General features: G+C 44.9%; 1 protein-coding gene across 1 annotated transcript in view; it reads left to right on the top strand.

Moving 5' to 3' along the window:
• RPA1 (replication protein A1) overlaps window positions 1–12,870 on the top strand; it is a 46,247-nt gene extending 33,377 nt beyond the window's left edge. The window contains exons 9-17 of the mRNA XM_006079756.4: window positions 131–199; window positions 346–538; window positions 1,042–1,181; window positions 1,598–1,746; window positions 4,190–4,322; window positions 6,622–6,798; window positions 7,343–7,450; window positions 10,341–10,427; window positions 11,869–12,870. Coding sequence (XP_006079818.1) covers window positions 131–199; window positions 346–538; window positions 1,042–1,181; window positions 1,598–1,746; window positions 4,190–4,322; window positions 6,622–6,798; window positions 7,343–7,450; window positions 10,341–10,427; window positions 11,869–11,973 — 1,161 coding nt within the window. The 3' untranslated portion in view covers window positions 11,974–12,870. The remainder of the gene's footprint in view (window positions 1–130; window positions 200–345; window positions 539–1,041; window positions 1,182–1,597; window positions 1,747–4,189; window positions 4,323–6,621; window positions 6,799–7,342; window positions 7,451–10,340; window positions 10,428–11,868) is intronic.
• Window positions 12,871–13,115: the final 245 nt, after the last annotated feature.

The raw sequence follows: 13,115 nt of genomic DNA, 5'->3' as shown, positions 1-13,115 counted from the left end.
TGAGCCGGGTGTCTTCTGTGTGACTGCACCACTGTTTCCAAGATGCCGTCCTGACAGCAGAGTGTCCCGTTTCTCATTGGGAAAGCGAGCTCCATAGTCCTAACCTGCTCTCTCTCACACGCTTCTGCAGGGTGAAATCAGAGCGACTGCTTTCAATGAGCAAGCGGACAAGTTTTTCCCCCTTATTGACGTGAACAAGGTACGGCAGCGTGGCATCTAGACCAGAAACGGCCAAGTGACGGGGTAGGGGTAGGCACTGCTCTCCAAGAGCAGTGTGATGGTGAAGGCTTTTTAGACCCGATTTGATGGCACATCCCACGTTCCACGGCTTGGCTTCTTTTGCAGGTCTATTACTTCTCTAAAGGCACCCTGAAGATCGCCAACAAACAATTCACAGCCGTCAAAAACGACTATGAGATGACCTTCAACAATGAGACTTCTGTCATGCCCTGTGAAGACGGTCATCACTTACCCACAGTTCAGTTTGATTTCACAGGGATTGACGACCTGGAGAGCAAATCTAAAGACTCGCTTGTAGGTAAGTCTGTGTGAGGACCAAGAGTGGTCATCATTCGTCTGGCTTGCACCACACATGGGGGGGTGGGGGGGGGCATGAGACGAGTCCTTGCTGCTTCACTTTCGGTTGTGCTGTCACGAGAGCCTCGACCATCTTTTTAATTTTGTTTATTTACTTTTGGCTGTGCTGGATCTTTGTTGCTGTGCAGGCTTTTCTCTCATTGCAGAACGTGAGGGCTGCTCTCTAGTTGCCACGTGTGGGCTTCTCATTGCATTGCAGTGGCTTCTCTCTCTGCAGAGCACGGGCCCTAGGGCATGCGGGCTTCAGTAGTCGGTGGCTCTCGGGGCTCTAGAGCACAGACTCTGTAGTTGTGGGGCACAGGCTCAGTTGCTCTGCAGCATGTAGGATCTGCCCAGACCAGGGATCGAACCCATGTCTCCTGCATTGGCAGACGAATTCTTTACCCTGAGCCACGAGGGAAGCCCTTGACCATTTCTTACTAAAATGCTGTGCTTGTGTCTTAGACATAATCGGGATCTGCAAGAACTACGAAGATGTCACAAAAATCATAGTAAAGTCTAACAACAGAGAAGTCTCGAAGAGAAATATCTATCTGATGGATATGTCAGGGAAAGTGGTGAACGCTACCCTGTGGGGAGACGATGTAAGTGCTCGCGTTGAGTGGCGGGAGTGTGTGCAGAAAGGTGGGGACACAAAGAGTTTCCTGGGTGGTGGTCTTGCCTCGGGAGCTGTGGGGTGTTGGCCATGTTGGCCGGGTAGACCCTTCCTCGTGAACGTGTGGGCTCTCTGGGGAATATTTGAAAGCCTTTATGATTTACTTCTGTGAGATTTGCTATGATTTAGGTTTTACATAGTGAAATTTGCTCTTTCCTCTAACTTGGTTAGCTTTGCTGCATCTCTGAGCAGATTCTTGTGTGAGAGGTTACCTTGTATTGAGTCCATGTAGCGTTTATTGCATTCACTCTACATGGCTGTTTTCTTTGTTTTTTATAAAAAAACTTTCTGTGTGTTTTTCCTGCCGTTGACACTTGTTTGTTTGTTGTTTCTGTTGTTATGCAGGCTGATAAATTTGATGGTTCTAGACAACCTGTGATGGCCATCAAAGGAGCCAGAGTTTCTGATTTTGGTGGACGGAGCCTCTCTGTCCTATCTTCAAGCACCATCATTGTGAACCCTGACATCCCAGAGGCCTATAAGCTTCGTGGATGGTAAGTTTTTTGGGGCTCAACACGGGCTATTTGAACTTGGGCTTGGAGAAGAACTGGTTCTTTTGGTTCCTACAATCAGCGTGTGATCTGTCTGCCAAGCAGAGGGCTCTGTTACTAAATGAAGCAGTTCCTGTATTTCTTGGAGGCATTATGCCTTCTGAGAGGATGGCTCTAAAGCCCTTAAACTGACAAACCTGTAATCCCATGACAAACCTGGAGAGTCGCAGGGAGCAATTAGGACAGGAATGCTGCCCGCCGACCTTGATCCTGCGAAGCAGGTGAAGACGGGCTATAGCAGCTTTGTGCTGGAGCTCTGTGAGAGGAGGTGTCTTTCATTTCACGGCTCAAAGTCGTGGGTCTCTGCGGGTGGAGGGGGGTGGCGGCTAGGCATTCTTGTTCCGTCTAGACTCCGGTGCTGATCGCATCTTCTAGTGTGTATTCAGCAGACTCTGATCGAGTGCAGTGGGCACAATGGGCTTTTGTGGGCAGTATGTTCTTATTCACAAAGCACTCGGGATGAGGAGAACCTACTAAAGTCTCCTCGCTGTGTCTAGCTATTTAGGGTGTTAAAACTCTGCCTCAATAGAGCACTTCAAACTGAAACCTGGTTTGCAGGCATTGATGTGGTCAGGGGAAAAAAGCCCTGGAACTCACTTGAGCTTGTAAGCTACAGGGTGGGGGTAGGTGGGTGTTGATTTCCAGCCATGTCCTACCTAGGGTTTGAGTGACTGGAGAATTGCCTTGTATTACATACTCCCCACTTTCATTTGAGCTTAATGTGAACCAGTAGCACTGCTATTTGAATAGTTTCATGACACATCTAAGGCTTCCCTGGTGGCTCCGTCGGTGAAGAATATGCCTGCAATGCAGGAGACCTGGGTTTGATCCCTGGGTCTGGAAGATCCCCTGGAGAAGGGAATGGCTACCCACTCCAGTATTCTTGCCTGGAGAATCCCATGGGCAGAGGAGCCTGGTGGGCTGCAGTCCATGGGGTCACAAAGAGATGGACACGACTGAGTGACCGACACACGTGACACATCTACTGGCATGACCACGTCGCTTAAGCCAGCCTTGCGCGTGTGGTCCATGTGGATCCATGTTTAGCTCTTCTGGTAGCTGGCTTTGCATTATAGCGCAGGGCCCATTCATTAACCAGCAACCGGAAGGAACCACGGCTTCGGTTTGTCCTTGCTGCTTGATTTCCCATCAGGCTCTGGAGCACGACCGCAGGTTAATTGCCCACATTAAGGTCTTCATAGTTCACTTGTCGATAACTATGATCCCAGTCAACATAGGAAGACATGGCTGTCCTTGAATAAGGCAGCTTGGTGTTGATCAGAAAGGAGCTCAGTGTGTCCGCCCCCCCAGGCAAGGTCTGGGGGTGTCTAGATCTCGGTTGCAGCTACGTGGAGTTTCTGCTGTAAGAAGGGCTGCCTCTCTCCCTGTTCTGTTGACTCCTGATGAGTTGTCTTTGGTGGCAAATGTCTCCTCAGAGTTTCTGAAACTGTAAACTTGTGTTGCTAGTCGAGGTGAAATAGATTTACGGACCTTGCTGTGCCTCTGTGACAGATTTAGCCACTTACCTGACAGAATAGAAAGGCAATTGTCTGCAGCTTAGGGCAGCATCCATTCTGTCCTATGCTCTCATTTTATGGAGCCTTTTCTGTACGTGGTTACTTTTAGTTATCCTCCTTTTGGGTGACATTGGTATGTTTTTCATCTCAGACTCCCTCTTTCTTGACACAGGTGTGTTTCTGACACACTCCTCTTGGGTGTCCTTTCCTTCATGTTAGCTGATAATGTGATCAACTTTATAATGATTTAACATAATTTAATTTCAACTTTCATTTTGGCATAAGTAAAATCTCACTAAGAAGGTCAGCCTACAGGGAAACAGGTAAATACCTTCTAATAAATTATTTTCGATTATATAATCTTTTGAAATTATACCAGTCTTAAAAGATCTGGGAACATTTTTTGCTACGCCATTAAAATATGTCAACTGTCCCTTTCTAGCCTGGTACATTTCAGCGATGAGAAAAATGCAGCTGCTGAGCAAGAATGAGCATCAGTAGCCCAGAGAACTACACCAGGGCTCTCCATTGTTGCTTGTTTTGTTGTTGACTTTCCAGGTTACTGTTTTTTTAGGCACTTGGGCCATCTGGCTAGTGTTGATAGCAAGGCTAATTTAAGAAAAGGGTCTATGGCAGTTTGGCACTGTCTTTTGTGACCACTGGGAGGCGTCAGAGCAATTGAGATTTAAAAGAGGTCACTCCATTTCTTCAGTAGACTTGAGATACAATGAGGAAGATGATACCTTCAGCCCCACTTAGCCATGACCTGTGAAAAGTTGGACGGGGAGCACATAGCCTGTACCTGGTATATAGAAACAAGTATCACATTCAACATGCATATAAAGTACCTGTTATTCTTTGTTTTTCAGGTTTGACTCAGAAGGACAAGCCTTAGATGGCATTTCCATCTCTGATCTAAAGAGTGGAGGAGCAGGTGGGAGCAATACCAACTGGAAAACTTTATATGAGGTCAAGTCGGAGAACCTGGGCCAAGGTGACAAGGTATCTGCATTCCTAACTTTCTCCACAAAAGCATGTATGATGTGTGAGAGGATGAGTTTTCAGATCCAGTTTCTGATAACCAGCTGTTAGACCTTAATCCAGAGCTATGATTCTTACCTGGGGTGATGGCTAAGGATGCCAGCCGGAGTGAGGGAGCCATGCTTTCTAATAGGAGTATGTTATATCCCTCGGGTCAGTTGAGGCAAAAAGATGTTCAGAGCTCTGACTTAGAGAGTTGTGTAGTTCTTAGAGGAATCTTAATGAAGCAGTAGTAATCAAGTTGTGTATTAACATGAACCGCATTCAGGTCCATATTCCTTTTCTGTGATTGTTCCTGCAAGCCGAAATGCCTGCAGACCAGAAAGGCAGCTTTTGAGATTACAGCTCACACTGAGTGTTAGTGAGTTTCGGCATCAGACATGGAGTGGTTCACGTGTACCCTCACTGGCTATAGAGGATTAACCTCTTGGGGGCTGAGCACCCCTGGTATCCTCTGACAAGAATTGACTGGTATTTGACTGGAGTTGCAACTTCCCTTTCAGTATTTGTGTTTAATGACCCCCGCCCCCCTCTCTTGCTCTGTAATCTGTATTCTGTCAGCAGTTCAAGATTTAAATCATTTATTTCTCCTTTATGCTTCCACAACCAGTAATTCCTGCTTTATTATTTTCATATTGTACAATATGGTTTTTATTCCTTACTGTCTCATTTCATAATACTTTCTTATCCATCACTGTCAATGACTGCAACTCATAATGCTGTTACACAATGTCCTGAGACTTAAACGTTGGACAGATCTGTGTCACTCTGGGTTTTCTTGTCAACCAGTTTCTTTCTTAGACCTAAGGGTAGACAGTAGGTAACAAGGAATCGGGCCTGGAGAGTACCTATTCACACCCAAACTTTCAAGTCACACTTTGAATCGGGCCCTTACCTGGAAATACAGAAAAACCCTTCAGGCATTCTCCTGGAAGACTCCCCTTCAGTAGAGCAGGAGTCCCCAACTCCTGGGCTACAGACCAGTACTGATCCACAGCTTGTTAGGAACCGGGCCACACAGCCGGAAATGGGCTGCTCCCTGTTGCTTGCATTGCTGCCTGAATCATCCTGTCTGTGGAAAAATAGTCTTCTACCAAAATGGTCCCTGGTGCTGAAAAGATTGGGGACCGCTGCTCTAGAGCCTTTTAGAGTGAGGATTCATCTGGCCCTGAGTTCAAAGTACACCCAGAGGGAACTGCTCACCCCCCTAAAATTATTCGTCCCATGTCCTTTCCATGACAGTTAAAAGGCAAAGCAAATAACAGCAACAGAAAGCCTATCCTTGTGACTTGGTCCTTGCCACATTTACTTATCAGTGATGTCTCCACTTTGAAGGCGCTTGTTGAGTCTTCTTGCATTCTACTGAACTTGATGACTTAGACCGGGGGTCCACAAACAGGCCCACGGGCCATGTCTAGCCTGCCGCCTATTATAAATACAAATACATTGAAACCAGCCACCCGCTCTCACCTCTAGACTGTCTGTGGATGGTCTTGCACCCCAGCAGCACGGTGAGTAGCTGCAACAGACTGTGACCCAACAGCTTGTAAAGCCTGAGATAGATACTGTCTGGCTTTTTACAGAAAATGCTTGTTGACCAAAGACAAAGTTGAATCTAGATGCTCGAAATCACTGCTATTGTTTTTAACGTGGGAGGAATGGTTGAAGATAACTATGCTAGAGTTCACTGTGTCCTGGTTCTGTTACCTTCGGAGGAGTAGAGGAACAGGAGCAACAAGATCAAGAGCTCTTGAAGTCTTTTTCTTTCATATAGTCATATAGTCTATTTCAGTTTTAATTAAATAGTTTAGTCTAATTTAGAATTAAGGACTTCCCTGGTGGCTCAGACAGTAAAGAATCCACCTGCAATGCAAGAGACCTGGGTTTGATCCTTGAGTTGGGAAGATCTCCTGGAAGAGAGCATGACAACCCACTCCAGTATTCTTGCCTGGAGAATCCCCATGGACAAAGGAGCCTGGTGGGCTAGTCCATGGGGTCACAAAGAGTCAGACACCACTGAGTAGCTAAGCACAGCACAGTTTAGACTTAACTTCTTTATTATTAAGGAGTAATGTGCTTTAGAACTTGGTTTGTTACCCTTCTGGATTTTGTAGTCAGCTCAAGTAACTTCTGAAACTATAGAATGAATTATCCCTTGTAATCACATTGTGAGAGTATGCAAACACCTCATATGTCAGGGCAAATCCAGTCCTGAACTTTGGTCTGTGCTCTTTGCTCATACCACTCTTTTCTCCTGAAGCCTGACTATTTTAGCTCTGTGGCAACTGTGGTGTATCTTCGCAAAGAGAACTGTATGTACCAGGCCTGCCCAACTCAGGATTGTAACAAGAAAGTGATCGACCAGCAGAACGGATTGTACCGCTGCGAGAAGTGTGACAGTGAATTCCCCAATTTCAAGTACCGCATGATCCTGTCAGTAAGTAGAATGGGTGAACAAGGACCGCTCTGGTGTTTCTTGAGTCCCCGCGAAGCTCCCGGCACTGTGGAGACTAGCTTGTCTCTTAGTTCAGGCTTTCAGATTGTCTGGGATGCTCAGCAGTGACTAAAAGCTGTCTTATGGAGTGCCTCCTGGTGACTGAAGCGTGTACGATTTAACATGCAGAAGACATTGGAGACTCATTCAAAACCTTTAGTCCAAAGGCCATTGTAGCTGGAGGGCCACTGAGTCCAGTGTGCCCGGATCCTGCATCTGAAGGTGATTTTTGTTGGGCTGTATCTCCCCTGAGAACTGAAACCACAGGTCCACACCACATGTTCCTGCTGTGATCCACACTTAACATTTTGAACTTCTCTCTTGGATACTTTTTACATTCTTTGGAAAGAACATAGCTATTTAGTGGAATCGGCTTTTTTCCCTAGAAACTGTTTTAAGGAGTGGAAAAAGTCAATCTCCCAGTCTCCTTAGTGTGTCTTCCTTTTGTTATTTCTGTGGTGTAATGATGTGAAGTTGTGTTTTTTAGGTCAATATTGCCGATTTTCAAGAGAATCAGTGGGTCACATGTTTCCAGGAGTCTGCAGAGGCCATCCTTGGACAAAGCACTGCTTATCTTGGAGAATTAAAAGAGAAGGTTGGCCGTTTCCTGCATTATTACTGTAGTAGTTCCCATGCTGTAACACTTACCTGTTTTTGCTCTGATAATTTTTGGTCTGTTGCTGGTGGGTGTTGTATAGCGTCTCTCACTGCTGACTGTGAAAGCTCATCTAATTCTAATTGTGTCCACCTTGGATGTGCTAACAATGAGGTGATGACGTAATGTGTATAAAATTCTTTAAAAACAGCCCTTTCTAAGTAGAAAGCACTTTTTCCTCCTGTTTCTAAGAGTCAGTGTGCCTGCAGTCACTTGAGATCTGGAAGTATCTTCTGAAGTAAGCTGAAGTCCAGATACTTTTTTTTTTTGAGTCTATAATAAAAAACTTTAAGTCCATTATGGTTTCCCCATTATGGTTTATCCTGGGATGTTGAATAGTTAGTTCCCTGTGCTTTACAGTAGGACCTTGTTATCCACCCATTCTATATGTGATAGCTTATATCTACTAACCCCAAGCTCCCAGTCCATTCCTCTCCAGCCACTCCCCCACCCCGCCTTGATAACCATAAGTTTGTTCTCTGTGTCTTGAGTCTGTTTCTGCTTCCTAGATAGGTTCATTTGTGTCATATTTTAGATTCCACATGTAAGTAATGTTCTGTGGTATTTGTCTTTTTCTGACTTTGCTTAATATGATAATCTCTAGTTGTATCCGTGTTGCTGCAAATGGTATTATTTCATTCTTTTTTTATGGCTGAATAGTGTTCCATTGTGTATCCATACCACATCTTTATTCAATGTGCCCCTTTAAAGTAATAAACACTTTTCTGAAAAGTTGAGTCAAATCCTGGTTTAAAGTCACATATAAGGTATGTGCTTATTTCATGTTATCAGATGCGTTCTTACAAAGTAACTTTCTTTCATAAGGTCACTTTCTCTATTTTATTTTTATAAAAGAATATTTTCACATAGTAGTTTTGTTTAATTCAAGGACTAATTACTGGTTATCCTAAAGTTAAGAAAGATGTTTGCATAGATAAAACATATAAAGACCAATAAAAGCTATAGTTTCTGGGCCACACAAATTAGTATCTGTCTATAGATTTTTCTCCCCCATTGTCCTCCAAATCGGTTAGTATACTTGTAAAAGCCAGTAGCGAAAAAGGATTTGTCATTTGTTTTGGTGTGTGTGTGTGTGTTTTTCTTTCCTGTCTTTTGTTCGTTTAGCTCTGCCCTTTTGTCTCTTTGAAATTGTCCATGAGCTCTCTGAAAATAATCCCAACAAGCCCTTTTACAGAAATAACTGGAATTGACTTTAAAGTATGATGCTATCTTTTATCTGTTTTGCCTGGCCCTCTATTTTCATATCAGCTTTTAAGGCTCGAGGCAGCCTTTCAGGATTTTTTATGGGCTTATTACATTTGACTGGTTTTACTGCCAGTGAATGAGGACATATAGGAACTCTCCCCTCAGGAATCATAATATTCTTGGAGTATGCACTCCACACTTTCACTAATCTTGAAAGAATGATGGCAACTGGTACAATTTTCTGAAGGTTTAACACATTGTTTTATTTACATACCCAAAAGCCTGAGCACTCTGTGTGTGTGTGCGCGTGTGTGTGTGTAGTAACCTTTATACAAAGAGTTCTATATATAACAAAGCTATTTTCATGTTCCAAGTGGCATGCAAATAATACTTGACTGATATGAACTATTAATTTTATTAAAAGTTCTTGTACATTTATTTTATGCATATTTGTGTAAAATGCTTTCTCTAATCCCTCCGTTTACCAGACTTTTTTTTTAATTCAGAAGCTTAATCAAATGGTATTTGAGAGGCCAGTAAGAGAGAGAGAACTGTGGATTTTAAACTTCTTCCCTAACCTTTGCCCACTTCTCCTGTCTTCTTCACTTACCACATCTGTAAATCCAGAGGCTGAAATAATGTATATATGATAACTTGAACTTTTTTCCTGAGTCCTCGCCCATTCTTAATTTGTTCTGAAGATTCTGAGCCTCAGATCTATTCCATCACAGATTTTGAAAGTTTAGAAATGTGTTTCCTAAGAGTGTTTCAGTTTTTTTCTATTGTGATAAAATATACATAAAATTTACCATTGTGAGCGAGTGAGTGAAAGTCGCTCAGTCGTGTCCATCTCTTTTGCGACCCCATGGACTATACCAGTGAACCAGTGAAGTTGCTCAGTTGTGTCTGACTCTTTGCAACCCCATGGACTATAGCCTACCAGTCTCCTCCCTCCATGGAATTTTCCAGGCAAAAGTACTGGAGTGGGTTGCCATTTCCTTCTCGAGGGGATCTTCCCGACCCAGGGATTGAACCCAGGTCTCCCATATTACAGGCAGACGCTTTACCATGTGAGCCACCAGGGAAGCCGCATGGACTATACAGTCCATGGAATTCTCCAGGCCAGAATATGGAATGGGTAGCCTTTCCCTTCTCCAGGGAATCTTCCCAACCCAGGGATCGAACCCAGGTCTCCTGCATTGCAGGCGGCCTCTTTACCAGCTGAGCCACCAGGGAGGCCCGTGATAAGTTCAGCGGCGTAACACCTTCACGCCGCGCAGCTGCCACCACCATCCAGCTGCAGAACTGCTCATCCTCCACAGCTGACGCTCTGTGCCCTTCAAACACTAACTCTCTGTTGCCCCTGGCAGCCATCATTCCACTGTCTGTCTGTATGAAATTGAGTACTCTAGGTAGAATATTTTAATTTTTAATAAAATTCTACCTAAACAGTTTTATGCGATGAAATGTCACCTATATATTAGTCATTCCTAAGAAATTTCAAGACATTGGGAGGTGATCATTTTCTCAGAGATTTTCCTCCAAGTCTTTTCAAAAACCGTACAGATAATTTCAGGTGGTCTGGTAGTTTCCATGCCGACAGTTTTACGTTTTGTTTCTGCAGAACGAGCAAGCATTTGAGGAAGTTTTCCAGAATGCCAACTTTCGATCTTTTACGTTCAGGATCAGGGTCAAACTGGAGACCTACAATGTAAGTAACGTCACCCACGGTGTATGAGGGTAGCAGCACAGAACTGCTGCTTGTCACCCACAAGCCCATTACAGTGTTAGCTGTCAGTTCCTCGCTTACTGTGTTCCAGACGGAACCCGTAGCACCCTGCGTTTATTACTCACTGAGTCACACCAGCACTAGGGTACTGTTATCATCTCTGTTTTCAGATGAGCAAACAGACCAAGAGAGAGGTTAAGGGTCTTGTCCAGTATTAACATCCAAGGAAAACATGCTGTGTGGCCTTTTCAGTTAAACCTGGGGGATTTTGGTTTGTGTCCTGACAGAATGGACCCACATCTTCCCCATGGTTTGGGTTCTAAAGTCAGTATATGAAAGAAAGACCACATGTGGTTAAAATTACCTTGAAAATTCCTGTAATTGCTCATAACATCATACAATTGTAAAATCATGAAAAAACAGCCTTTATTGAGTACTTACTGTCTGCCAGATACTGTTCCACACCCTTTGCATACTTTGTCTCGATTCATCCTGGCAGTAACCTTGTGTGAAGGAACTCTTGTTGCCCGCGTTTTGGCAGTGAAAAGCCGTAGGTTTATGGAGAATTGAGTAACTTGCCTGAATTCATATGCTAGCAAGTGGCAGAGCTAATCATTGCACACAGGCAGTCCAGCCTCAGAGCTCTACTTATGCTTAGAAATCTGACTGAGTTTTGTAGATACAGAGCTGGAGTGTGCAGGCCCTGAGCTGGCCTCACCCCAGTCTGCCTCTGAAGGCACTGTCCAACCTAGTGAATGGGCAATGGGAGAATTCAGGAAACCTTGCTTGTTTCAGGGTTTACTTGCTCTGTTTTGTCAGACCTTAACTCTAATGCCTGCTAACAGCTGTGTTTGGTTTTGTGAACATTAAATGAACCTCTCAATGTCAGCAATGTGGTATCAGGGTGGGGTGGGGGTGATCGAGAGGGAGGGATGGAAGGGTATCTGGTCCCCGCGTGACGTGGACGGGGTGGTGAAGGGCGGCGATGTCGCCTCTCGCGGGGCTGAGACAGGCCATGGCAGGCTTTGGCCTCTGCTGCGAGCACGGGTGCTCTCCCCCAGCCTGCTTACAGCGCCTGCGGTGTGGCTTGAGCAAAAGCCACTGTCTTCTCTGGGCTCCCGTTTCTCGCTCTGTAAAGAGAACAGATTGAACTTGAAGAGCCTTCTGCAGTCCGTCACACTTGGAGTCTGGGTTTCTGAGTGTTTGGGACCACGAGGAACCGGTGCAAGGACCTGTGTGGAAGGGAGGCCTTTGTTCCACCAGAAACCCTGCCCTGGGCACTCGTCATCATGGCTCCTTTACTGGCATCACGGGACTCCGAACCACCAGTGTGTCTTTGTGCTTTCTCCTGTTGGGATCAGTGAAACCAGGAACATGGCCACAGGCGTTTATTCGTTCACAAATCGTTCTTCTCTTTTCAAAGGATGAGTCTCGAATTAAGGCCACGGTGGTGGACGTGAAGCCTGTGGACTACAGAGAATACGGCAGAAGGCTGGTCATGAACATCAGGAGAAACGCGGCGATGTGAGAGGATCCTGCCAATGGGGCAGGAGCTTGTGGATAGAGGGCTGAAGCGAACCCCCGCCACCCCACCTCCAACCTCCACCCGCACCACCATCCCCGCCCTGACTGACAGCGATGCAGAGCGCCCCTCTACCACGGACTAAGCCATCGCCTCTCGTCACACCTGGGAACCCACTGGCAGCAAAGGGAAAACGCTCGTGGGGCTGTGGTGTAAACCGTGTCAGACCGGGGTCAGCTGCGAGGACCATAGTACCACTCACTCCCTGTCTTTAGGCTTTTGTCAGTTTTACTAAGAGCTCATTATTTTCAACCAGGAATTATGTCACAAGTAATTGACCCTCAGTCTGTAGACAGTGAAATAAATTATGTAAGTCGGGTTCCTGCTTCTCCAGTGGTGACACCTTCTCAGCTCGGGTCCCTTCCCAAGGGGGAGCGCTGAGAAGTGGTTTTGTGGAGGAACTTGAGTGTTTTAGGAAGCCTGTCTTCCTTGATTTCAAAGGCTCCCTTTCTAGAGGGGCCACACAGTTGTTAATGCCTGGATTGGCAATGGGGTAGAATTATTAATCAAAGTCATATCTTTTATATCTGAAGAATATCCTTCCTTCAGGGTTTAATAGACTGAGTCAGATGGGTCTGATATTAATCAAAATGGTCTCTTCTGAGGAAGGCTGATAAGCATTGACTTGCTGTCCCCTAGAGACATCCCGGCAACTACAAAGCATCGCTTTCGTCTCCCCTTCAATTAATGTTGCATTTCTGTTGGTACGCCTTTTCTACCTGTACATATTTCTTGCATTTGTATGTTTTCTTTTCTTGATTAAAGCTGCATAAAATAGAAGGGATTCTGAAGGGAGAAGCCCTTTGTTGTCATTGCCTTGTTTAATAAACAGTTTATTCTCTGCTTATGAATCCCACTTTCTTTGAATGCAAAGTGTTCTTGTAACTGGAAAGCAATTAATTAGCCTTCATAATAAATGTTCACTTGGGGAAGATGTTAACTCATTACAAACTCGAAGATTAGTCCAAAGCATAGAGATCATTCTTCCTAATGTCTGCAACCTTGAAATGCATCTTTAAAAGAATGAAAACACCAAAAACAAAAAGCCATTGTGCCCTGAAATGCTGATGATCCGGCACTTTGGGATT

Source organism: Bubalus bubalis, chromosome 3 (assembly GCF_019923935.1).
Source record: "Bubalus bubalis isolate 160015118507 breed Murrah chromosome 3, NDDB_SH_1, whole genome shotgun sequence".
Classification (NCBI taxonomy): domain Eukaryota; kingdom Metazoa; phylum Chordata; class Mammalia; order Artiodactyla; family Bovidae; genus Bubalus; species Bubalus bubalis.
Note: the sequence above shows the minus strand (reverse complement) of the source record. Positions and strands in the feature narration are given on the sequence as shown.